Source organism: Triturus cristatus, chromosome 4_1 (assembly GCF_964204655.1).
Source record: "Triturus cristatus chromosome 4_1, aTriCri1.1, whole genome shotgun sequence".
Taxonomy (NCBI): Eukaryota; Metazoa; Chordata; class Amphibia; order Caudata; family Salamandridae; genus Triturus; species Triturus cristatus.
Window position 1 is genome coordinate 499,624,182 of NC_140585.1, and position 27,683 is coordinate 499,651,864.

The 27,683-nt window shown below is 46.3% G+C and overlaps 1 protein-coding gene across 1 annotated transcript in view; it reads left to right on the forward strand.

The window, feature by feature from the left end:
• Positions 1–27,683, forward strand: part of CMAS (cytidine monophosphate N-acetylneuraminic acid synthetase) — a 193,422-nt gene that overhangs the window by 19,780 nt on the left and 145,959 nt on the right. Inside the window, exon 2 of the mRNA XM_085652733.1 lies at positions 282–514. Coding sequence (XP_085508859.1) covers positions 300–514 — 215 coding nt within the window. The 5' untranslated portion in view covers positions 282–299. The remainder of the gene's footprint in view (positions 1–281; positions 515–27,683) is intronic.

Sequence of the window (27,683 nt, forward strand, 5' to 3'; positions counted from 1 at the left end):
CTGTAGACCAGACCGGTAGAACAGTAGAGTCTCTTATTCAGGCATGTTACTGAGGTGACTGATTTGGCCATAATAGTAGGGAGCATTGTAGGTTGAAGCTTTCATAGTTATGTGTGTGTGTGTTTTTGTTTTTTTTGTTATTTATTTTGGTCATTTGGGTACATTTACCTATTTATATAATTTACCTGAGGTGCTGTTCAACTAAGCTTCTGCAAGGGAATGTTGACTGAACCATTCAAATCTAAAAAAAAGTTGTAATAAACTGTATTTTTCTTTTTCAGGTATTGAGTAGAACAACAATGGAACCTGCATCTAAGTACCGGGCACAAGGTGTCAGTGGGGACAGCATAGTGAGGACCAACATAGATGGAGTTGTCAAGCCTCACTTGACAGCTCTTGTGCTGGCCCGCGGTGGTAGCAAAGGCATCCCTGGCAAAAACATCAAGGTGCTGGCTGGCGTGCCTCTCATTGGATGGGTTCTGCGTGCAGCTATAGACTCTCGTCTTTTTGACAGGTAATGGGTGCTTTACGGCTAGGGACTAAGAAACCTATCAGAGCATGCACGTTGTATATACAGCTGCACAGTGGCATCTTAAAATCTAGCTGTTGCTGTGGCACATGATCAGTAAATCGCAGCAGAAATGCACGCCCAGTCAAACTTTTCTGAGGCTCATGAACACATAACTGTGCAGAGATTATGTTCTGAATTGATTTTCATTTGGCAGTATATCTCTTTTTAAAGGGGTATGTAGTGTTGCACTATTTCAACCTGTTCACCCGGACATCTTGAAAATTGCTTTTTTTTAAAGGTAAGATGGCAAGCAAGTTGATGTCTTTTTAATGCAGAATATTAGGTGAATATATTCTAAATGTCTTCCTTAATTTCCTTATTTCTAATTCCATTCTCTTTAGCTCTTTTGGACTCAGCCTTTTCTGCAGGGTCATCCTAGATTTTTGTCTTCCTTTTCTGAACCAGTTTTTCCTCCCTGCTAACAAGCGCTTGTACTCACTCCCTAAAACAAAGGAACAATTGTCCTAGATCTGATTGGTACATTTAATTTACTTGCAAATCCCTAGTATATGGTACTACATAACCCAGGGTGTAAATGCTACTAGTGGGCAGCAGCACTTATTGTACCACCCACTAAAGTAGCCTTTTAAAAACATGTCTTTGGCCTGCCACTGAAGCCTGTAGTGTGGTTCTAAACTGTTATTTTGACTCGACAAATTAAACCTTTTGCCAGGCCTAAACCTTTCTTTTTACTACTTATAAGTCACCTCTAAGGTAGGTCCTAAAGGCTTATGGGTCAGGGTGCATAATATTTATAAAGAAGGACGTGTACTTAAAGTTGTGCATTTCCAAAGTCTTTGTTCGTTGTTGTAAGGCCTATCTCTACCAATGACTAACACTGGGTTACCTTATACATTTATGAAGTACTAATTTTGGATTGAGCGCAGATAGAGATATGCTGTTTACGGTCAAATTAATCAAAATTTTAAATCCTCTTTAGTGGTAAAGTTGGATTTTTAGTCACAATTCTGAATAGACCACTTTTTAAAAGTTGTCATTTTCTTGCCTCAACCATTTGTTTCCTGAGTCACATGACTTTGAGTGTCTCTGATGTTTGTGTTTGTTTATTGCTTCCAGTCAATAATGCGAAGTATCTTATGTGTGGACTGGATGGCACATCCTTGCAGGATGACTGGGCAGGGGCTGTACCTAGGCCCACTAAAACCTCAAAGGGCTTTGCCTCCTGCACACCCTAAACCTAAAGGATCATGGCACCAGGCCTGCACTGCCTTTTGTCACACAGGACGTTTGTAGCCTTGTCAGGGGAAAGGGTCGAACTTTCCAGAACCAGATGTGGAGAAGGACAGGGATTCCCCAGACAAAGCCTGGCACAAGGTATAAATATTGGACCTCCGGAGCCACTCTTCAGAATACTCCTAGACCTGTGGAAGTTACAGAAGGAGGACATCCCTCCTGCAGTAGGAATGCTCTGCTGCCTTATGGACTGCCTTGCTGTCTGAGAAGGAAGAGTGTAACTGTTGCCTTCATCCCAGGCTACCTAGAGTGACTCCATGGGTCAGTTGCCTGACCTTTTGTTTGAGCTAGAGGAACATAGCAAGTTTCAGAGGTCTCCCAGCCAGGCCCAGCTGACCTGCTGCAGCTGGACCCTACGGAGCTCTGCTCCTGGCATCTGCTGAAATGAGTCCTGACCCTCAAGAGGTGAACCCCAGGTCTTGGACCCCTGACATTAGTTGAAGCTCCTTCGCCAAGAAAAGATAAAAATCCTTGAGTGTCGGCGCCTCGTGACCGCATTCGTTCGTGCCAAGATTCTGCCGCTCACGACGACTGCTAGCGCCTCCTGCAATGCAGATGGGACTTTTTGCGCTGGACTTGAGAAGGTAACTTTTCGGCTGGACTAAACTGGTTCATGTATGTGACCCATGCTCCATCGTGGTTGGCCTGAACTTGTGACTTTCCCCAGGTTTAGTGCTGCCAGATGACCACGAGTTGTGCTTTATGCTTTTAGGCACTATTTTAATTTAAAACTTTAAAATTTCATATCTCTGGTTCGACTGATTAGATTTTTGTTCTGCTATCATGCTATTTATTAAAATTTGCTATATTTTTCTAAATTGTTTAGGATTGTTCATGTGTTGTGTTTTCTCTTTAGTGAGCTGCATAAATACTTTAGACATTGCCTTTAAGTTAAGGATCCCAAAGCAGTTTAGAAACAGAGCACAATTTAATAAATAAAATAAACAGCAAAAATCCAATCAGTAAAACCTCAGGTTCAAGGTGTAAAATAGCTCTAAAAAGCACAAAGCACCAACCACGGCTATCTGGTCGTGTGGGACCGGGAGAAAGTCACACGTTCAGGACGACTGCAATGGAGCATGGGTTGGATACAGGGACCAAGATAGTCCAGCTGGAAAGCAGGCAAGCATTGTGGATGGTTGTCAATGCAGCGCAGTGTGCAGGCTGGCTTGAGAGGCGTTTGTCGCTGTATGGGGGGGGGGTCGTTCCTCTTGGCGTCGTGGACGGCAGGCCCGTGCTTCGGGGTGTTGTCCATGCAAGTGGGCGATGCTGTTGGGCATGGGTCAGGCTGACAGAACTTCGCGTTGCCAGGCCTGCAAGTGACAAGGACTTGGCGTCACTGGGACTGCTTGTGATTGCGAATAGCCCAAAACCTTCAATTCTGCCTCTCTGAGCCTACACCAAGAGTCTAGGGCCTTAGGGGGACTTGGGTCTGCCGTAGGTTGGTGGGGAGGGTGTTTCAGGTCTTGGCAGTGAGTTGGGAGAAAGATCTGCCGCCAGCAGTCGTTTTCCGGATGCGGGGAACTGTGGCGAGGGCGAGGCCGGTGGAGCGGAGGTGACGGTGTAGAAGCGGAGTCGTCTGTTGAGGTATGCTGGTCCGGTGCTGTGGAGTGCTTTGTGTGCGTGGATGAGGAGCTTGAAGGTTATCCTCTTGTTGACGGGGAGCCAGTGCAGGTCTCTCAGGTGGGGTGTGATGTGGCTGCGGCGGGGGGGTGTCGAGGATGAGACGTGCAGAGGCGTTCTGGATGCGTTGCAGCCGTCTCAGGAGCTTGGCCGATGTTCCTGCGTAGAGGGCGTTTCCGTAGTCCAGCCTGCTGGTGATGAGGGCCTGGGTGACTGTTCTTCTTGTTTCGGTGGGGATCCACTTGAAGATCCTGCGGAGCATTTGGAGGGTGTTGAAGCAGGATGAGGAGATGGCGTTGACCTGCTTAGTCATGGAGAGGGTGGAGTTTAGGATGACCCCTAGGTTGTGTGCGTGGTCGGTGGGTGTCGGGGCTGTTCTCAGTGTCTGCCACCAGGAGTCATCCCAGGCTGAAGGGGTGGAGCCGAGGATGAGGACCCCCGTCTTGTCCGAGTTCAGCTTCAGTTGGCTGTTCCTCATCCATTCGGAGACTGCCTTCATTCCTTCGTGGAGATTGGTTTTGGCGGTGTGAGGGTCTTTGGTGAGGGAGAGGATCAGCTGGGTGTCGTCGGCGTAGGAGATGATGTTCAGGTCATGTTGTCGGTTGACGTGGGCGACGGGTGCCATGTAGGTGTTGAACAGCTTCGGGCTGAGGGAAGAGCCCTGGGGTACGCTGCAGATGATCTTAGTGGGATTGGAGAGGAAGGGAGGGAGTTAGACGCTCTGAGTTCTGCCGGAGAGGAAGGATGTGGTCCAATCCAGGGCCTTCTCTTGGATCCCAGCGTCGTGCAGGCATGTTCGTAGTGTGCGGTGACAGACCGTGTCAAAGGCGTCTGACCGGTCCAGGAGGATGAGTGCCGCTGTTGCCCAGCAGGGACCTGATGTCTTCGGTGGCAGCGATGAGGGCAGTTTTGGTGCTGTGGTTGCTGCGGAAGACGGACTGGGAAGGGTCCAGGATGCTGTTCAGCTCGAGGTAGCGGGTCAGTTGTTTGACGGTTCTCTCGGTGACCTTCGCCGGGAATGGGAGCAGGGAGATGGGTCGGAAGTTCTTGAGGTCTTTGGGGTCTGCCTTGGGTTTCTTGAGCAAGGCGTTTATCTTGGCGTGCTTCCAGCTTTCCGGGAAGGTTGCTGTATCGAAGGAGATGTTGATTACTTTCCGGAGATGGGGCACGATGGCTGTGCTGGCTTTGTTGAAGATGTGGTGGGGGCATGGGTCTAACGGTGATCCGGATGGTGTTCATGATCTCGCTGGTGTCCTCGTCGTTGTTAGTCCAGGAGAGCACGCGGTTGGTGCGGGTGGTGGTCTTGGTGGTTGTGGTGTTGAAGCTGTCGTGGATGTCGGCGATCTTGCGATGGAAGAAGGTGGCCAGTGAGTCGCACAGGTCTTGCGAAGGCAGAATGTCGTTGGTGTTGGAGCAGTGGTTGGAGAGTTCTTTCACGATGTTGAAGAGCTCTTTGCTGTTGTGTGCGTTGTTATCTAGGCGGTCTTTGAATGAGGCCCTTTTTGCGGATCTGATGAGGTGATGGTGTCTGCGGGTCGCGTTCTTGTGGGCGGCGTAGCTGTCCGGTGTTCGTTCGCGGAGCCAGTTCTTCTCAAGTTTTTGGCATGTTCGTTTGGAGGCCTGGAGGTCTTCGGTAAAGCAGGTGGCTTTCTTGCTGGTATGGCTGTTGGAGGGTTTCTTGAGCGGTGTGAGTGTGTTGGCACAGTTGTCGATCCACTGTCTGAGGTTGCGGGCGGCGGTGTCTGGGTCGGTGGAGTTGGCGGTTTGGCTCAGGGCGAGGGTGGTGGTTAGCTGGTCTTCGGTGATATTGCTCCAGCAGCGCCGAGGCATCTGTTGGGTGCGTTGGTGCGTGTTGGGCTTCCTGAAGGTGAAGTGAATGCAGTGGTGGTCGGTCCAATGGGGTTCGGTGGTGTGGTTGAAGGAGACATGGGGGCTTGCGGAGAAGATGGGGTCAAGCGTGTGGCCGGTGGCGTGGCTGGGTGCTGTCACGAGCTGTCTGAGTCTGAGGTTGTCGATCAGGGTGGTGGAGTTGGTGTCGTCGTTGTTCTCGAGGTGGAAGTTCAGGTCCCAGAGGAGGATGTAGTCCGTGGAGGTGAGGGCGTGTGTGTGCTGATGAAGTCGGCGATGGAGTCACTGAATTGTTGTCGGGGTCCAGGGTGTCTGTAGATGAGGGTTCCTCTGTGGGTGGTGTTGGGTCGGTGTGGATCTGGAAGTGCATGTGTTCAGCGGTGCAGAGGGTGTCGTCGGTGTTGGTCGAGACTGAGGGTGTTCCTGTGGACGATGACGATTCCTCCTCCTACTCCGTTGGTACGGTCCCAGCGGGAGATCTTGTAGCCTTCTGGGATGACAATGGCGATGTCATGTCCTGAGGTGGGGTTCAGCCAGGTCTCCGTCAGGAAAGCTACGTCAGGGGAGGTTGCGTCGAAGGTCCCAGAGTTCAGCGTGTTTGCTGGCGGAGCGGGTGTTGAGGGGGATGCATCTGAGGTGGTTGGGTTCTTTGGTGGGTGGTTTGGCGGGCTGGATGCTGGTGAAGCTGCAGTTCCGGCAGGTAAAGGGTCCTTGGGTGCGCTTCGGTGTGGCCATGTAGCAGGTGTGTTCTCGTCCGGAGTTGAGAGCGTGGAGGGTGCTGGCATCGTAGCGTGGTCAGGCGTTGTGGCGTTCGCCGGAGCCAGGGGTTCTGGCGCTGGGCGGGGACGGGCGCAGACGGGCTTGCCTTTGGCGCGGCCGCCACAAGAAGGGGAGGTGGGAGGGAGGAGCAGCTGGGAGGTGGGGGCGGGCGAATAAGGGGTCGGGGCCGCAGGGGACACAGCGGCGGGAAGCTGAAGGGGAGAACGGCGGGGATACATAAAAAGAAAAGGGCACAAGGGCAAACAAACAGCGGAAATGCAAGAAAAACAGTACAATTACAGTCAATGCAGTAAGTGAAATAAAGGACTACCAGGACACAAGTGCGAGCAGTGAGGGTCTCGAACCTCTGTCAGCAGAGGCGGCAGGAGGGCTGAGGTGCGGGCACACAGGCAGTGTTGTGCGGTGTGGGGAGCGACCTACCAAGGGTCAAGGGTCGCTCTCATTGATGCAAGTCCACTGCATAGCACTGTACTGTAGCAACACTTGTACTCCTCACTTCACCTGGGGACATGTTGCCACCACACTACTCTAGGGACATTAAGCCACTGCACTGCATCCAGGGATACCAATACTTCATTGCATCCAGGAATCTCTTGCACCACACTGCTCCGTAAGTATGCTAACATACCTGTCCCGGGAGGAGTCTGGGGGAGGAAAACATGGCGGCCGCGGGTTAGGCGGTTCGCGCGTCAGCGGATTTTGACCTACTGAGCCTCCGTCGAGACGCACATAGTCGCCGGCGTTTTCTCCATGATGAAGGTCCGCGCGGACTTGCGTTGAGCTCCGCTTATCTCAGTATGCTCTTTACCTCCACTTGTACAGCCTTTTCGGTGTTTTTTCCCCCGTTTGGGTCCTGCCTGCGTGTTGGTGTAAGGATCAGCCTCGATTGACTCCTGAACGGTGCCGATGTGCGGGAGTCCCAGCCTAAAGCTCTCCAAACTACCCTGCGCTGGAAACAGGCAGCCGTGGAGCTCAGGCGCGGACGAAGGGCGGCGGCTCGCGGGCTCCTGAGGGGTGGGTGCCGGATTCAGCAATGCGGAGAACACCCCAGGGAGCCGGAGGAGGACATTGCGGGCACTGCTACAGCCAGAGACCCGGCAGTTGTGGTAGGCGCCCCTCGCTCCTCCACGAACAGAAGGTGGTGAGTAGCAGTGAGGGCGGAAGGAGGGAGGGTGCGGGGGCGCCAGAGACCCAGAATCCCACTGGTAGGTCACCCCGTGAGAAAGGGAGCAAGACTAAAAGGAGGGGGAATAGCCTCAAGTCCACCGCTCCGGGGGGTAAACAAGGCCTTCGTCTTAAGGCCCCCCAGCAACTTAGGACTGTGGCTGTGGCGTCAAAGATACTTGAGGCTCCAGTGGAAAAAAGACGCAACGGCTATTCCCCCAAAATCAAGTGCCACCAGCCATTCAGTTGAGAGGGAAGGCAAAAGAAACTCACGTAAAAACCCGATCCGTATAACCCCCTCACTGCTCTCATATTTCAGGGAGCGACCTCAAATTCTGGACATTCAATTTGGCACAGAGGTCATTAGCAATACGGTCGGATCTTTGGAGGGCCCTATGAGCGATAAAAACAAACCCAATACCCCTCATAGTGAGGATGCACTTGGGTTGTTTGTGCCGCCAGGGGTTAGACCCATAATGGACGTTCCAGAGGAGGGTGTGACATCCTTGCCCGGGGGGGGTTGGACCCCTCGTGGCCCATGACGGAGGAGTAAGGGGGCTACCAATAACGACAGCGACCCCTCCGGTGAGGGGGGCGAAATCAGGGGTACTTTGGAGACACTCCTGAATACCATGAGGGAGGAGATCAGGTGCGGTTTTGCACAGTCTAAGACCAATCAGATTGAGATCAGGGCAGTCTGTGAGGCTCTCGAAAAGAAGGTGGACGGTCTCTGTGAGAGAACAGATCATCTGGAAATCTCAGTAGGGCGCTTGGATTCTACTCTGGAGTTAGCAGAGTCCAAAATCCAATCCTTGTTAAGGGAAGGTGATGTGATGAAGGAGAGAGTGGAATCATTGGAGAACTACTCCAGAAGAAATAACCTCCGCCTACTTAAAATTCCAGAAGGTAGGAGGGTAGCGACATCAAAGCATTTGTGGTGGCCCTATTAAAAAGCTCGCTTAATCTCGATGAGTCGGTAGAAACTCTTGAAAGGGATATTCAGAGGATCCATAGAGATCCATTCCGCCTTAAGCCCAGGAGAGTGAAACCAAGAAAGATCCTGGTGAATTTTCTTACCTATTCCCTGAAGGAAAAAATCCTTAACCTAGCACTAAAGCGAAGTCAGTGACGGCCACTGGCTTCTCCTTTGAGATTCGCTCAGACCTGTCTAAAACCACTTTAGATAGACAGTGGGAATTAGGCCAAAAAATGGACAGGTTTAGAGCAGCAGGAGCAACTGTGCAGATGAGATTTCCTGCCTTCCTGAGGGTGATGTATAATAACAAAATGCATAACATCCGATCTCCTCAGGAGGCAGACGATCTAATAGCTTCCATTAGTCAGCAACACCCCTGACTTAGGTTACAGGGTTTCAGGCTTCAAACGGGGTGGAAGGTGATGAGATAAGTGGAAAAGAGGAGAAAAAAAAAAAAAAAAATAAAAGGGGAAAAACAAGTGGAAGAATCTTATAAATTGCCCCAGTTTGATAGTGCCTTCTTATCTAGGGGGAGCAAGGTGAGACTGGACTACATAATTTACTCGAGCTAGGTGGGTTAGGGACACAGCACAGTAAGTAGGAGGGATATGGTGAATAATGGAAAAAAAAAATTATTAAAGGAACACTTTAAAAGGGAAAAAGCAAAAAAGAAAGGGAAGAAAAAGAAGGGAGAAAAAGGGTAAAAAAGGGATATAAAAAAAAAATGTTTTTCTTAATGGGTGATAATCACGTCAAGTGAAGTTTGGTAGTAAGGGGTAAGGCCCCCTCTCCTTTTGCATGGATCTCATCTTGCCATCACCATATCTTTTAAGCTCTTCGTATCATAGATTTTGAGGTGGAGGAACGCCGGTTTTCCCTTTCTACTTAGTTCTGCGGGGGCTCAGGTATGGTCTTTTTCTGACACAAACTGGCAATACATCATGCCAGTTAATAAGGGGAGGTTTTCCAAGGGGGGGTGGTAGGGGGGGGGGGATAAAAGTTAAAAAGTCCTCACAAGTTTGTCTCAGCGTTCTTTATGTTAATTGTACTAGCCTTTATAGGGTTCCAGGTTGGGGGATGTCGGGTGGACGGTTTTAGAGAGTTTGGTTTTGGGGATGGAATGATGGGAGGAAAGATTGATCTACCATGATGGGGCTGCAGTTCTTAACATGGAACGTCAATGGCATGCGGGTGAGAGCCAGAAGACATAGAATCCTACAATATTTAAAAGACTCTCCCGCGCAGGTAATAGTCATTCAGGAGACCCACCTATTAAAACACGAGGTTAAAGATATGTTGAAAAACCTGAAGTGGGTGGACAAATTCATATGCACGGACCACAATGCTAATATACGGGGGATTCTTATATTATTTAAAAAGCAGATCTGTGCCCAAATCATGGAACAGAAAGAAGATCTTAGTGGTAGATGGCTACTGGCAAAAGTGCAGTTAGAAGGGGTAGTTTATACCCTAGTGGGTTATTACGGCCCGAATCAAGATGACCCATCTCTGAATAAAATCCAGAATTGCCTGATTTCACGCCAGGACCCCATTGTCTGGGTGGGAGATTTCAATATTGTCCTAAATCCCAAACTGGACAAATCTGTTAACTCAAGAGCAATAACTCCCTCTAAATCCAGGCAAACCCTTATATCTATTTTTTCGAATCTGGGGTTGGTGGATGAATGGAGGCAGAGAGCGGGTAACATCCCAGGGGTATCTTTTCATAACCACAAGTATAAACACAAGTCAAGAATTGACTATGCCTTCTTTAGTTATAAGTTGAAGGATGACTTGAAGGATATAACATTCATCCCCTCTCACCTCTCTGACCATTCTGCTATTGCTTTCACCCTGTTACATCATCAACAGAGAAGGCAAAGTTCTTGGTCCTTCGATCGGACGATTCTGCTTGAGGAAGATGAAATCTGCTTTCTTGTTGCAGAGGTATGCATTTTTTTGGACATCAATATAAACTCAGCTTCAATAGCCACGGTATGGGAAACACTGAAAGCTTTCCTAAGAGGCTGTATAACAAACAGAGCTTCTCATAGGTGTAAGGTTTATAGAAAAGCAGTCTCCAACATAGAGCAGGAACTCGGGCAGTTTGAGCTGAAACTTGGGTCACTCTCAGCAAAGGACCAGGTAAAGCGTGTAGCACTGAAGGTAAAGCTTGAAAATCTACTTCAGGACAGGGTGGCCAAGAGATGGGAGGCATCCAAGCTTTCACATTTTGAATATGGAGAGGCGGCTGGTAAAATCTTGGCGTGGAAAATAAAAACAGACCAGGCTAAGAAATTTATCAAGGAAATAAAAATGGCAGGGGAAGCCAGGGTCAGATCCACCACTATAGAAATAGTGAATGCCTTTCATGAGTTTTTTCAAAACATCTATAAGGAGGATATTGTCGATGACCAACCAGCCAGGGAGGCTAGGGAGGTATGGTTAGACCGGGCTCACCTCCCTACCTTTTCTTCAGACCAGCGCGATCGCTTGGAGACCATTATAACTGGGGCCGAAGTCAGTAACACCATTAAACAACTGAAGCGAGCGAAAGCCGCAGGCCCGGATGGCATTCCAGGGGAGGTGTATAGTGCTTTGGGTTCAGCCATAGTTCCATCTTTGACCGCCCTTTTTAATGCTATATTCTTAGATGGTATGGTCCCGCCAGACTCATGGAATGAGGCTACGATTGTGTTGATCCCTAAACCTGGCAAGGACCCGGCTGATTGCGGGTCCTACAGACCAATCTCACTCCTAAATAATGATTATAAGATCTTTGCGGCCATTCTTGCGGGAAGGTTGGGGAGTGAGATTGTTTCAATAATCCATCAGGACCAGATGGGATTTATAAGAGGGCGACAGCTAGCGGATCTTACCCATGACCTGGTCGGAGTAATAGATATAGCCACCTCATTCTGTCTCCCATTGGCCACCTTCACCCTGGATGCCACTAAAGCTTTTGACAGGGTCAATTGGCCCTACCTGGCCGCGGTGTTGAGGAGATTTAACTTAGGCGATAACTTCCGTCGTGCCATTTCGCTTCTCTACAACGGCCCAAGGGCCAGACTTCTGGTCAACGGAGTTCACACTGAACAGTTTAAAATCACGAGGGGTACCAGACAGGGTTGTCCGCTTTCCCCTCTCCTATTTAATATGTATATAGAACTTCTAGCCCAAATTTTGAGAGATGATAACAACATTCCTTCGTTTGAGTTTGGAGGCTGGGCTAAGCGGATAGGACTCTATGCGGACGACATAATAGTGTACACATCGGACCCTGTGCAGGCCCTCCCCGTCATTATTAAGAGAGCGAGGGAATTCAGGCAGATTTCGGGATATGAAATCAATGAAGGAAAGACCGAGGTAATGACCTGGAACATCCAAAACCCAAAGATGGCCGTTTCTTCATCTATGCGCTACCTGGGAATCAGGATCACCCAGGATTTAGATAAAATCGCGTCCGCTGATTTGCAACGGGTTGCACGAGATTGTCGGGCATTACTAAAAACCTGGGCCTTTCTTCCACTGACAATTCTGGGAAGAGTCAGTCTAGTAAAAATGTCCATCCTTCCCAAGTACACGTTTATCTTTAATACCATCCCTCTAGCTTTCGGTCAGAAACAAATTCATAAGTGTCAGCAAGATATAAATTCTTTTGTTTGGAATTATAAAGCCACCAGACTAGCCTGGAAAAAACTGAGAAGGAGGAGGGAGAAGGGGGGCCTCACACTCCCAGACTTACAATACTATGCCTGGGCATTTCAGTTATCGTACTCCAGGATGTTGCTGAAGACCCCCATCAAGTACATCGATTGGTAAAATGTTTAAGGCCATGCTGAACGGGGCTGATTTGCCACCTGACGGTTTTCTTTTTAAATTTGGAGACCGGCCATTTTTCAAAAAGGTGAAGTTAAAGATCCTGGCCAATATGTGGAAAGTGATCCGAGACAGGGTGGGGGTTGCCTTATAACTCTCGGTTTGCCCCAATCTGGGACTCGCCGGGGCTTCCTCCGTGTCTGAAGGATAGTCTTGCAACACCTTTTTTAGGGGCAGGGATAGTAAGGTGGGGTCAGCTGTTAGTCGAGAGGGGCATTGGTCGGTTGGGAGGAGTTATACGAGAAAGTTGGCCCAACACTATCTAGATTTAAATACATCCAGTTGGTCAGCTGGTCCCGGGACCTGATCAGGATAAAGATACACCTGGGGAGGAGTTGCCTCCTCGAAGAACAGTTGGTAGAGAGACAAGTACAGGGGAAAGAGGTAGCCTTCTGGTACTGGGCAATCTTGGAGGAGGACGGACGGGGATTTCACTCTACCCGATACATTGTGGGGAGGGCTCATGGGGATGCAGTGTGAGGAATTATGGATAAGATCTTTCACTCTCCTGTATAAACTGGTTAAGCCGGCTTGGTTGAGGCGGAATCACCTGTATACCCTTCATCGAGCTTACCTATCCCCTCAAAAGCTATCTAAATATCAGCCCGGAAAATCATGCAACAAGTGTAATCTTCCTGCAGCCTCCGATGTGCACATGTTCATGGATTGCCCATTTATCAGCACTTTTTGGGAGGAAGTTAAGATCACTTTGGACTCTATCCTCAGGAAGTCCACTCCTATTACTTTGTCGCTAATCATATTTGGGGTGGGCGACGATATTACAGGCCAAGCAAAGAGTTTTTTGTATTATGCAATTCTGCTGGCCAGACGCCAGATCTGTAAATTCTGGGTAGACCAGAAGGCACCATCACACGCAGGTTGGCTGGAGTCTTTATATGACACTTCAAGGATGGACATGGCCAGAAGCTGTCAGAAACGTATGGAACTTGTTGGTCCAGTGGAATCGGCTCCGTTGAACCTCCGGGGTTTTTTTTTTTTTTTATTCCCCCGGGTCAGATGATTATGCCATCATACTCCAGGTGTCTTGGTGGTCTCTTTGTAAGGCTTTCCAATTCCAAGTCGGAGTACCGAGGGGCTGTGAGCTCTCGCATATTTTTCCCTTTCCTCCCACAATACTACTTTGGTGATAGTCTCTCCCTGGTCTATATGTTTATGTCGTCTGGGTTTGGCATGGAACAGCATCTAGTTTTTCAGACGACATCTAAGGGGAGTGGCGTATTTCATAGTGTTTGTGGGGCAGGCAAATGAGGACAAAAAAAAAAAAAGTATGCTAACATACCTGAACACTGCTGCCTACTGCACCATGGGTGCAGTATCCCATCTTACATAAGGGGAAACAACGGTTCCTGTGGACTCCAGCAATATAATTAGCTCAATCGCAATAAAAAGAGGGTAGAATAATGTCAGAGGGCAAGGAACCACCAACACATTTGTACAATTATGACTTGTTTTATAAACACAACAGACTTATTATATACATTGTTTAAATTTACAATAGAACAGATATTTGTGCACTGTGTCCCAAAGTGAAAAATGGAACCTAATCGTAAGTGACAGGGTGTATATTTATATACAAGGTTTCCATAAATCTTAACACGACCATTCTTGTATAATTTCTTTGTAAACAGCAACTGTATATAATAGTACGCGCTGGGCAATGGTTCGCTGTTTCAACTTGTCGACGGCGTTTCGACCCTCTATCAGTACGGGGTCTCCTCAGGACTAGTGATGCAGGGACATCTATAATGAAATAATAAGAGCATAAGGCCCATGTACCGGCACAAATGCGAGAAATAAAAAGGGGGGGACATGGAGTATGAATTACCTGGATTGCTGAATGCGCAGCCTTGTGAACTAGTGATGTGCCACAAGTGAGAAGTGAAAGGGTATTACTCACAAGAGGACCCGTCCGGTTACTGCCGGGGGGAAATGGGAGAGAAGGAGAGTATGGTTAAGGGAAAGCGGTGAGACCGGGCAGGATATGTGATGCACTTTGATTCAAAAGGTGCTCTCACCTCAGTGTAAGGAAAGGCTGGCAGTCAGGGGTACGGTTTGGCCGACCGGCTCTTTACATCAACTCGCTATAGCCATAGTGGTATGGTTAATCCCTGGTAAGTTCTGGAAACAGTGACTGCACTGTGTAGGTCTATGGATTTTATAAAAGGGGCGGTTGGTTTCTAGAGAAGGCATTGTGCTCTTCAGTTATAGTTATTCTTACCTGGATGATATTCTGTGCGCGATGAATCACAGCATCTGTATTCCCAAGCTGCGCGAGTCCGCTTCAAAGACGGTACAATGACAGTGATCGCTTTGGAAGACTGCTCCTTTATGCAGTGTTTCCCGCCTTTCTGCATTGACAACTAGGCAGGCCTTGCTAGGGATAGTGGAAAACACCGTTCAATCCGGTGCTCGGTGTCCGTGACGGATAGAAAGTAAAGAAAGACCTCTGTGTTCTTTTGGCAAGTAAACCAAGTAAAAATACCAATCCCGGGCAACAATTGCTTGAGAAATTAGAAAAGGCCAAAAAAAAGCACGTCAGAACCAAGCTTCATGCTCGGATGCTGACAGAATACCTGAAAGCAGACAACATCCTACAGGGATTACAGATCAGGAACGTTCCAGGTATTTTTAGAGAAGACCCCAAGTTTAAAGGTAAATTCAGCAATATTTCTACCACCTGCTCTCGCCATTGGATGGTGTTACGTGTGGAAACCGCATTAGAGCTCGCAAAGGCTGAACTAAAAGAAATAGAAGAATTAGAGAAGGAACTCCTTGGAGGTGACGCTACAGCAGAAGCGAAGGCCCTAGTAGACAAGCTAAACAAAACTATTGAAGGTTTTAACTCATTTGAATTAAAGAAAAAGGCTGATAAAGTCTCCAAAGACATTAAAAACTTCTCAAAAGAAAGAGCATACCCATACCTGAGGGAAGATTATTATACCGCCATTGACAACAAAACACGTGGGGTGGATTCAGGAGGAACCAACCAGTTACTTTTTCTAAATCTTCTGGAGGCTCAGATGACTCCGATACACAAGCAGGCCCCAGTTGAGTAGACAATCACCCAGGTCAGTCTTTTTTAGACCGGGTAGGCAAAGCCAAAGCCAAAACCTGGTATCGGCACCCAGGAGAAAGACAAACCCGCAGGAAACATTACCAATGGGGTCCCCAACCCTATTGAATGAAAACATGAATCAATTGTAGACTATCCCTATCTTTAATTTGTCACAGCATACTCTGTCTTCAGCAGAAATCTAGCTCTTAAGCAAGGGCCTTTCCTTTGTCATTACTGAAAGAACCAATTTCTTTACCCTCAAATCAGAAATTTTTCAATTCTTTAGAAAAATTAGATTAAGATTGTTCTTCAGGGATAAGGAACCCATGACACAAGACTCACTGACAGGTCTTCGACCACCCTCTACCTTCTACCCCACTAATGAGATGATGCCATCAATTATTGACCTTTGAGAAATTGGTCATACGAGGAATAGACCGAATTAAATCTAGAAGGACATCTATCCCCTGTAATATCACACTACTAGAGAGACAGGCTCTTAAAGAATTAAAAAATGATGACTTAATAATACTGCAACCAGCTGATTAAGGCGGAGGAATACTCATACAAAATCGGAAAGATTATGAGACAGAAATCGTCAAACAAATAAGTGAGAAGAAACGCTACAAGAAGTATTCGAATTTCTAAACGCGGATAACTCCAGTGCTCTATACACTACCAAAAATACATAAGAGCACCACAAGTCCTCCTGGTCGTCCTATACTGTCGGGATGTGGGTCTATTTTAGAACCTATCGGCAAGTACATTGACCATTTTATCAAGGACTTTGTCCCGTTACAAGACACATACGCCAGAGACACTATGTACATGGTCAATCTGGTAGACGGTATGCCCTTTAACTTTGGCACTGACTTGCTAGCTACCATAGACATAAGCTGTTTATACACTAACATACCCCAAAATGAAAGTATTGAGGTCATAGAAAAACTCTTAGACAGCAGACCTAGACCTACCCAGGTACCCACCAGTTTCGTTATCAATCTATTGCGCATTGCTTTACAGAGCAACTACTTCATATCAGGTGGCACCTATTATCAACAGTGCTCTGGTATCAGTATGGGAGCAATTTTTGCTCCTAATCTGGCGAATATCTATATGGACCATGTTGGGCACAAATTTGCCCTAAATGACAACAATGTGTACCGCTCCAACATTAAATGTTGGAAGTGGTACATAGACGATATCTTTCTGATCTGGGCAGGCAGTGAAACTGATTTTAATAACTTCGTCACATACCTCAACACTATCCAAACTCATCTTTCATTCACGTCCACAGGACATGAATCCAGTATAGCATTTCTAGATTTAAATATCAACCATGACAGTGGCACAATTTACACCTCCCTCCACAGAAAGACTACTGAAAGAAACACCCTTCTATCTTATCGTAGCCAACACCCCAGTGCCTTAAGAGTTGGCTTACCATTTGGCCAATTTTTGAGGGTGCGGCGTAACTCCACATATAAAGCCGACTATATGCGAGAAGCTGAAACATTAAGAATGAAACTAGTCGAGAGGCCATCCAAATAGACTAGTGAAGAAGTCACTTAAACAGGCTTGGCATTGCCCTAGAGAGGAACTGCTAAGAACCAAAAACCAAACCAAATCTTGAAAAGATTGTATGTGTTACGACCTTTGGCACTCGCACCAATCAAGTGCGCAACCTGATCACAAAAAATTGGAACATAATCCAAAGTGTTGACCCCACAATGGAGACGCCACTATTTGCATACAAGAGAGGGAAAAATATCAAAGATCATCTTGTCAGATCTGCCACAGATATCAAGATTAACAATACCAATACACTTATCAACGCTTGGGGCCTTCCCAAAATCAAAGGGCATCACAAATGCAGCAATTGTGTCTCCTGTGATCTCACGTTTAACACTGCCACATTTGAACATGGCAATGTGAAGCATGATCTATTAACCTTTTCCAACTGTAACACACGAAATGTAGTGTACTGTATTTGGTGTCCCTGCGGACTCCCATACATTGGATAAACGCAACAACCGGTCAAAGCACGTATTAGTCAACACCGTATTCGCATACGTAGATCGGTTCTCAATGCCCCTCTGGTGTATCACTACAATGAGAAAAATCACACTGCAGACGAACTAAGATGGCAAATAATTGATGTCGCTACTGTACCATAGAGGGGAGGTGACATTACACACATACTACAACGCAATGAGTGTTGTTGGATTGACAGGGTCAACTCAATAGATGATGATCTTTCCTCTGCTGAGGAATGGAGGGGGTATGTTACCACCCTCCAATAAGAAATTAATGTTGAATGTTCGTGTACTAATCCACGACCAAAGGTGAAATGCCATTTTGGTATGAAATATGAAGTATTTTAATGTTCACGGTTTCATTTTATCTCTCACAGTATTCCTAACAAATGGTTTTCTTATACCAAATCATATGTAATGTAATATGAAGTTCTCTCAAAAATATGATTTTTGTAAATGATGACTAATAATTATGATACAGGAATTTTGATCATGATCGAGGACAGTATCTGTTCCCTTTGCATAAGAATTTAGTTAATGCCTCACAATATTGCATGCCTCACAATATCACTTGCATTTAACAGCAGCGCAGCATTTACACTTGTGCCACAAGAACACAGAAGTCTTTCTTTACTTTCTATCCTTCACGGATACCGAGCACCGGATTGAACGGTGTTTTCCACTATCCCTAGCAAGGCCTGCCGGTTCTCAATGCAGAAAGGCGGGAAACACTGCATTAAGGAGCAGTCTTACAAAGCGACCACTGTCATTGTACTGTCCTTGAAGCTGACTCACGCAGCTTGGGAATACAGATGCTGTGATTCATCGCGCACAGAATATCATCCAGGTAAGAATAACTATAATTGAAGAGCGCAATACCTTACGCTCACCGCCTTCTCTAGAAACCAACCTCCCCTTTTATTAAATCCATAGACCGACACAGTGCATTGTCACTGTTTCCAGAACTTACGAGGGATTAACCATACCGCTATGGCTATAGCGAGTTGATGTAAAGAGCCGGTCGGCCAAACCGTACCCCTGACTGCCAGCCTTTCCTCACACTGAGGTAAGAGCATCTTTTGACTCAAAGTGCATCACATATCCTGCCCTGTCTCACTGCTTTCCCTTAACCATACTCTCCTTCTCTCCCATTTCCCCCCAGCAGTACCCGGACGGGTCCTCTTGTGAGTAATACCCTTTCACTTCTCACTTGTGGCACATCACTAGTTCACAAGGCTGCGCATTCAGCAATCCAGGTAATTCATACTCCATGTCCCCCCCTTTTTATTTCTCGCATTTGTGCCGGTACATGGGCCTTATGCTCTTATTATTTCATTATAGATGTCCCTGCATCACTAGTCCTGAGGAGACCCCGTACTGATAGAGGGTCGAAACGCCGTCGACAAGCTGAAAGAGCGAACCATTGCCCAGCGCGTATTATTATATACAGTTGCTGTTTACAAAGAAATTATACAAGAATGGTCGCCTTTTAAGATTTATGGAAACCTTGTATATAAATGTACACCCTGTCACTTACTATTAGGTTCCATTTTTCACTTTGGGACACAGTGCACAAATATCTGTTCTATTGTAAATTTAAACAATGTATATAATAAGTCTGTTGTGTTTTATAAAACAAGTCATAATTGTACAAATGTGTTGGTGGTTCCTTGCCCTCTGACATTATTCTACCCTCTTTTTATTGCGATTGTGCAAATTATATTGCTTGAATCATTTGTTATGAGTCCACAGGAACCGTTGTTTCCCTATATATAATACACTTCAGTGACCATGTCTGTGGGTACTACCAGGACCAGTCCATGGAATGAACCGGTCGAGGGTTCTTGCCGAAATAATTTATTTAAATTCTCTGATCTTTAAGCAAACATCATAGGAACGTGCAGATTGCTGGCTAATCCCACAGAGCCATGCTTTTTAACACTCCTCAATGTAATCGAGACACCTAGGTTCTGCATGGGGTCCTCCAGTTTTACATTGGGTTACTTAATATTTGTATTCACTGTTCAAGCAAGCAGCTCTGGGTTGATGAATCTGAAGGAGGTATGTAATGGAAAATTCAAAAGGAACATTCTGTTACTCTAGTATTACAAAAGTAAAGGTTTTAACTCTAACAGTGTTGAAAGGCGCATTCTCAGACTGGCTTAAAATTGATATTTATATATTAGGCATCCGTTAATGGATACATTACTACTTTGATTTATATGTTGCTTTGATCACAAGATTCAGATTCAATGAGAAAATCAAGTCTGCCAGAGAAATAACTGCACATGAATAATAATTGAGAGATATGTTTACTGGGCTAGACTGCTCTGGGTCAGTATTAAGTGGTAAAAGGAATGAAAAAAGTGTATACCTACACCAGGAACATGCACTATTATAGACTACACATTTCGCGAGGCCATTGCGGCATGTTGCTCTTCTCCCATCAGCCGACCAGCATCTGATGCTCTCCTGGGACCAGGATCACTCCTCATCTTTTCATACGCATACGTTAGTCCTCAGACGACAGTGGTATGTTTGCAACTATTTTATTACAACAGGCTCATGTGGGGTCTGCTTCCCTCAGGCTTACTTTCCCACATATACTCTACATTTTGAACCTTCTAATATCTAAATTTAAGGCAGTAGTCCATGTTGTAGTCGAAACATCTATATTAATGAAAAAGAAAACCGTTTGCAAAACCACCATTGAAAGGGAAAAACAAGTAGTTTAGAAAGTCAAGTGCACATTTTAAACTCTGCATTTTAATGAATGAACTCTTTATTACCCTATTAAACGACAAAAGATAATCCTGTATAAACAGTGATCTTTGTAAAAGTAGAAACATTTTGCAGAAATGCTTGAAATTGTAGAAGCAATTTATTACAAAACATGGTCACGAAGAGGTCGAGAATTAGACTTTTTAGGTGTTTTAAACTTTTACTATTTAGGCTTGCTTTCGACCAGTTTTCAAGCAGCTACTTGAATAACTGTTGATCGCTAGTATGAGTAAATATGAAGGCTTACAGTTTTATGCATTCTAGGCGCATTATTTTTCATCAAAATTGCATGTTAACTCTGCACACTCAGTTAAAACCAGCATGATTTCATTAATTTTAAAACTGCAATTTCACATGTGTGTCCTATTACTACATTTATGTTATGTTATTTCCATTTGTAACACGCTCGGATACTCGTGAGTGTCCCGGCGCGATACCAGAGCGGAGCAAGAAGAGACCATTAGACAAAGAGATGCGTTTTAAGCTTCTTTTTAAACACCACTAGGTCCTGAGTGGAACGAAGGTCGAATGGAAGGGCATTCCAAGCCACACTAGACTTAACCACGAGGGAACAACCCCCCAACCTCTGGAACTTAAAATGCGGAACCTGAGCAAGGCGAAGGGACGAGGAGCGAAGAGCCCACGGAGGGACGTAAAAGGAAAGGCGCCTCTGCAGATAAAGGGGACCATAGCCATGGAGGGCACGGTGGGACAATACCAGAAGTTTAAATTTGACCCTATCGGCCACAGGCAGCCAATGGAGAGATCGCAATTGGAAAGCAACACTCTTCCTTGCCGGTATGCCCAGGAGCAGTCTAGCTGCCATATTCTGGACCACCTGTAGTTTAAGTAGGTAGCCAGGGACCCCGGCATAGAGAGCATTGGCATAGTCCAATCGTGATGGAATCAACGCACAGGTAACTGTTTCTCTTGCTGCCTGCGGAAGGAGCGGGAAAAAGTTCCTGAGAGTCTTAAGAAGGTCAAAACAACAGCCAGCTGTTTTCTTAATGTGAGTTGAAAAGGAAAGACTCTCATCGAACCATACTCCCAAGTTCTTATATATTCCTTTGTATGCCCAGCTTCAAGTGTAAGTTACTCTGTTAAGAGAATAATGTGTACAATATAACAAACATTCTTTATTTTGGTCCCTTTCTCTCTTTCACTTATTCATCTACAATAAACGCACACCTACTGACTGTTATGATCTATTTTCTATACCATTAGATTCAGTTAATATTGCTGTCACTTAAAGAACGCCATAATGACAATTAGCAGATTAAACACTCACAGGTGTTAACTGTCCTTTCTAAAAAGCCCGTGTTTTTAAAAACCAGCCTGACCTGTTAAGAAACATGCTAGAAAACAGAACTGCCTTTGTTAAATGCAAAATAGTTCTGGTCAACAGCTTGACACAAGGAAAACACTTTAAAGTTACTGGTTTTATTGAATGATATGGATCTTCATACCTTGTTTTAACAGCTATCGACAACATGTAGTAATTATAGTAATGCTCGCTCTGGGTGTGTTAGGCCTGCAGTCACAGTGTGCTATTGACCGTTGGACCTGACTGACTTGTTTCAGTGAGTCGAGAGCATGCCACCTGTCCACAAACAAGGAAATAATTTGAGCGAGTTTTTATTGGGTGTGGCGATGGGAGAGGTACTGATTTCATACATGTGTAAATAGAGATTTTCCTAGCCTTGGTGTAAGACCGGTTAGATTGTATTAAAGGCACGGACACAAGTATTATGAAGTCTTTTCTTGCTTTTATTCACCAGCAGCCAAGCAAGATCAAAACTACATTTTCACAGACAAAACTGATTAAAAGACTACAAACTGTGACATTACTATAGAACAGGCAATGGGGCTTTAAGTATCCCAAAAACTGTCTTGACTGAGAGCAACAAATCCTCTTTTCTTGTAGCAAGTGAATCAATAAAAGGCACAGAATGAAACCATAATAATAATAGAAGGTAACCAGCATCCTCCATAAGTCTGCAAAGGCTCATATTCTGCATGGTCAAAGCATAGCAATAACTGAATCAGATACATGAGAAATAGGTTTACAGTAGAAAGTTCTAAAAGTATTACCGTTTAACCAATCTGCTGATTTGAGACTGTCATGCAAACTAGCACCCGTCCAAAAGGCCCTATAGACCATAGCCCCTCTGGCCGAATGGACGCCAAATGTATCAATATCAATACCAGCCAAGGACATGATCCATTTTTCCCTGCGGCCTAAGGTGGGAGAAGAAACAGGTTTGTTTGGTTTCTGGAAAGAAATAAGCAGCGGAGTAAAAAAGGGAGATCTCAAATCTGCAGTTCGTGAAACATGAGTTTTTAAACAATTTCCTACACACCGTTTTTGTTGAAGGGATATTGAATTGTGGGTAAGTTGGTTTTGGTACCTTTAGTTGTGAATAGTGAAACAAGGACGCAAGTGATGCTTTAACATCTGAAACCTGTTTCAATGAAATTTAAACATAAAATCATTGTCAACTTGCAGATGACTGAGAGAAAGGAACACATTATCCTGCCATGAAATAATTGTTTTAACGCCAAATTAACATCCCACACTGCGTTATATTTGGAAACTGGAAGTTTAACATATCTTACTCCCTTTAATAGTCGACAGACCAAGGGGTGTTCTCCAATTGGTCTTCCATCCAACCGGAGATGTTCAGCTCAAATATCTGATCAAGATGCATTGATTGTGTGATAGGCCTTTCCTAGAGAAGCTAGCTAGGATAAGAAATTAGCAACCAGATTTACATCTGCTTAAAAGAGATCTGAAGTTCTATCCATACACCACGGCAGCCAGGCTGACTTGTAGAGTCTTGAAGTGCCAGGGGCCAAAGATTGTTGAATGAGGTTGATAGCCTCCTCCGAAATTCCTGGGGTTCTCCAGGATGATCCAAAATACTTCAAACAATCAGAAATAAAGAACCTTCTACAACAATGTTGTGTCAGAGTCCCTGAGGGTTTGAGATGCAAGTTGGGAAAGTGAGGAATCCAGACCTTGAAGTCCAAGTTCAGCTTCAACAGAATTGGGTACCAAAGTTGAGCTTGCCAAAAAGGAGTGATTAGAACCAGAGATGAAAATCGTCTGCAAGCCTGCGCTAGGACTCGTTCAATCAATAGAAATGAGAGGAAAGCGTAGAGCAGAATCTGCAGCGAAGACTAGAGAAGAGCATCCATAGCTAGAGCTTGAGGGTCTGGTCACCATCTGAAAAAGGAAGGAAGTTTGGTATTGAGTTGAGAGGCAAAAAGATTGATTGACATGTTGCCAAAGATGGAAGAAAGACGTTTGAACACTGAAAGATGCAGCTGCCAATCGCTTGAGTCCTGAAGGTGCATGGAGTACCAGTCTGCTACAGTATTAACATTTCCTGGGCGATTAACTGCTGTAACAGAGATTCCGTTGAAGACAATATTCCCAAAGATGTTTGGCCTGATCTGCCAGAAGCTTCGATCTTGTGCCCCCATGATGATTTATATATCTGACTGCTGTTAGGTTGTCCATTCGTAACAGAATGGTGCATTTTGCTTTGTTTTTTGTGAATTATTCGATGGTAAAGGAACCTGCAAGCATCTTTAAACTGATATGCATGAGCAACTCCTGATGAGACCATGTACCTCCAATCAAGTACTGACCACATATTGCGCCCCAACCTGTCTGACTTCCATCTGATTCTTAGACCAGATTTAAGGCGGCAGAGAAAATAGTTTTCCTGTTCCAGACAGCTAAGTGATTCACCCACCAAAGGCTTTCTTCTTTGGACTGGATCTGAAGAAACTGGGTCTGAATAAGCGAGACCATTGCCGAGATGTCTGATTTTTAATCTTTGAAGGGCTTGGTAAGGAAGTGGGCCCGTAAAGATTGCTTGAATTAATTAAATGAAATTTAGATGTGTAACGTGTGCTAATAACCGAGGGTGTCTAGGCACGGCGGCTCTGCAGTATTGGCTAACCAGAAGGGGATGTTAGATTGGTGCGATTGGACTAGTTGTTGGAAAGCCCGGTTTTTAAAGCTTGCGGAAGGCCAAAAGATTGCTTTCCCTCTTGAGTGCCAGAGGGAGGGAGTTCCACAATCTAGCTGTGCCTGCAACGAAACTTCTCCCATCCACACGAGGCAGTTTTGGCCCTCAATATTACCAGATTTGAGGAGGCCGCTGAGCGGAGCTGCGTCTGGTATATACCGCCTGAAACTGCTTGTAAAGTATATGGGGCCAAGACCATGTAGCACTTTAAAAGCATTGCAAAGAGCTTGAATTCGATTAGTCTTGTAACTGGTAGCCAGTGCAAAATTGGGAGGGCATGAGCCACCGATTGATGTTTCGGGATGGCAAGCAGTAGACTAGTTGCTGCATTTTGGGAGACCTGCATTTTGTTGAGGAATCGTGATTGTATATTGAGGAAGGGCCTGCTGCAGTAATCAATTTTTGACAGGATAAGTGCTGCAACCACGGCTTTCTGAAGTTCCAATGGAATAAAAAGTAAAAAAAATCCTGAGTTTTAATAGTGCAAAAACAAGAGGAGGTGATCGCTTTTAGTTGCCCCACGAAGGGCAGCTTGAAGGTTGAAGAAACCAAAACCCCTACTAGACTGGCTAGGCGTCTGGGAGAAAATTGTCCCGAAAAATGTGTCCGAGTTAAGGAATGACGGATTCCCTTTTTTATTGTCATTTCCCTGTATTGACGATCAGGGCATGCATCACGCTGACGTTATTTCAGTGAAACTGAAGTGAGCCCAGAGGCTCATTTCAGTTTCCCTTTCTATGTGCTCTCAGCCCCTTGAGCACGTAGAAAGTCAGGAGAGCTATCGTTGGAAAGGAGAGTGTTAGAATTGGGGATCTCTGGTTGGCACAGGTAGGTACATGTGACGAGCACGGACCCTCTCCTCTAGTCAGGGTAAGGGGTTACACTCCTAAAATAACCCCTGCTCACCCTCTAGGTAGCTTGGCGCGAGCAGACAAGGCTTATCTCAGAGAGTTATAGGTTAAGCATTTGTGACCACATACAGTAACCCAGTGACAACACCACACTAGATTTATATCAAAAATAGTGATCTTTTATATAAAGGCTTAGCACAAGACCAAATAACGACAAAAATAACATACACAGTTCAAGAATTTAATTGTAGAAAGAGTTCTCAGGTTAGCGACAAAATCATTCACCTTAGCGTCCGTTTTAACCCACAGTACCTTATGATGCGATAAAAAGTTCCTAGCGGCACTTCAGCGTTGAAAATCAAGGTGTAGCTTATCCGGTAGAAATTTACTCGGTAAGGCACAATGCGACAAAATTCGGCCCGCTAACGAGCGGGGCGACAATTTCACCAGCGGTTATCTTGCTTGAGTCTGCGACGATTTTCGCAGCAATAAAATTACTCACGCTAGCGGTGCGATGATCTTAGCTTGTTCTGCGACGATTTCACACATCAGCGGCAGGCTCTGCGATGAAGTTTGCAGCGATAGAATTCTTCCCGCTAACAGGCGGAGCGCGGATCTTGGGCTGGTAGCGATCAAATTCGGTCCGCTAATGAGCGATGCAATGATTTTCCCAGCGCTGACCGGGCTCAGCGGCAGCAGGCTCTGCACGATGTTCGCAGCGATAGAATTCTGCCCGCTAACAGGCGGAGCGCGGATCTTGGGCTGGTAGCGATCAAAATCGGTCCGCTAACGAGCGGTGTGATGATTTTCCCAGCACTGATCGGGCTCAGCGGCAGCAGGCTCTGCGACGATGTCCTCAGCGATAAAATTCTGCACGCTAACGAGCGGTGCGACGGAAATTTTCTCACTAAGCCGGCTGTGCGTGAAAAAGTGGAGATCTTTGAATTCTTTCTTCTTGGCCAGCTTCCCAACAGCAGGCACAGCTCCCAGAGGCCCCAAAACTGGTTCCAGCACTCTAGGAGGGGCAGAACTCACACAGCAGAGTTCAGGGGGAAGCTGGGGGTGAAGTCCTTTTTGTTCCTGGGACTTCTTAACAGGAGGCCAGCTCTTCTCAGGCCCTTGGAGATCTTTTAAAGCATAAGTTGAAATAAAGTCTTTGTAGTCTTTCTCCTCTCCTTCAGCAGCAAGGCAACCACTGCAGGCCAATCCCCCAGGTCAGGGACAGTACTACTCCTTACAGCTTTCCCAGTTCCTTCTCAGGCAGAGGTTCTTCTTGTCAAGCAGGATCTAAATTCTTGGGAGCAGGGTCCCAATACTTATACTCCTAAATCCTTTGTTCCTCTGGGGTAGAGGGGCCTTTGCTCAGTCCAAACCAGTTCCTGAGCACTTTGTTGACATGACTCTGACTTTCTATTCAGGGTGCAGGGCAGAGACATCAGCCGCTCCATTGAGGTGGAGCCAGCATTGCGGAGGCAGAGCACAGCCCTATTCAGAGTCCAGGTGTACTCCTCCCACCCATCTGGATGTCAATCTCTCTATTCACCACCAGGCTACCTAGCCCTGCCCCTCTGGAATTCCCCAGCCCTGTCACTCACACAAACCAGACAGGCAGATGCACATCATAGCAGAGGCGGACTGAAATGGTTAGGCAAGCAAATACCAACTTTCTAAAAGTGGCATTTGCAAACACAGAATATTAAAATAAACTTCAGGCATACTAAACTCTAATTTCTACCATGTTCCCTGGGTCTGTTAGGATCATAGAATGTAACAATTCTAACAGCCCATTCTGGCCTATGGAGAACAGGTAGCCTTGCAATAGTGAAAAACGAAAATGGCTGTAATTCACTATTAGAACATGCCACACACATCGGGGCTTGTCCTACCTTATGCTTACAATGCACCCTGCCCTTGGGCCTACCATAGGGGTGACTAATATGAAGTTAAGGGAAGATTTAGGGACTGGCAAGTGGGTGCACTTGCCCAGTCAGCATGACCGTACTAGACTGCACGCAGGTTCTGCAATGGCAGACCTTAGACACATTTTACTAGGCCGCTTCTGTGGGTGGCACAACCAGTGCTGCAAGCCCACCAGCAGCATTTGTATTTACAAGCCCTGGGCACTCCTGGTGCACTTTACTGGGGTCTGACAGTAAATCAAATAAGCCAATCATGGAATCCAATCAACATATACATTTTAAATAGGGAGCACTTGCACTGTGGCACTGGTTGGCAGTGGCACAGTGCTCTGAGCAGCTAACACCAGTAAAACCCATGAGGCACAGCGACAAAAAGTGGAAGGGAGACTCACGCCAAGGTGCCAACTAACGGGGAGAATCTCCCCTTTCCAATGGTACCCCTGCCTAATGGATCCCTGTTTGGGGATCGCCCCGGGAGGGCGATCACCAAGCAGGAATGCACCCACTAGGCACCAGGGAGGGGGTAGCGGCCCCTTGGGCAAGGGCCTTTGCTCCCCCATGATTAGGGTGAATTCAGTCTTTCTGCCCCCACCCCCTCCGGAGGCAGAAATCCCATTCGAAACCAGGGATTTATTTTCCAAGTAAATTAGGGGTGGGGGCTGCACAATATGGGCATGCCAATGCCCCCAACCCTGCGGCAAAAGTTTAGCCTTCCTGACCCCCTTCCCCCCCCCCCCCCCCCCCTCCACCCCCCACAAACCTGGGGAGCAGAAAGCCCACTAGATGCCAGGGTTTTTTTCTCCCCGTTAAATTTAGGGGTGGGAGCTGCCCAAAATGGGAATGCCAATGCACCCCCCCCCCCCCCCAAAATACTCCAGTCCCTCC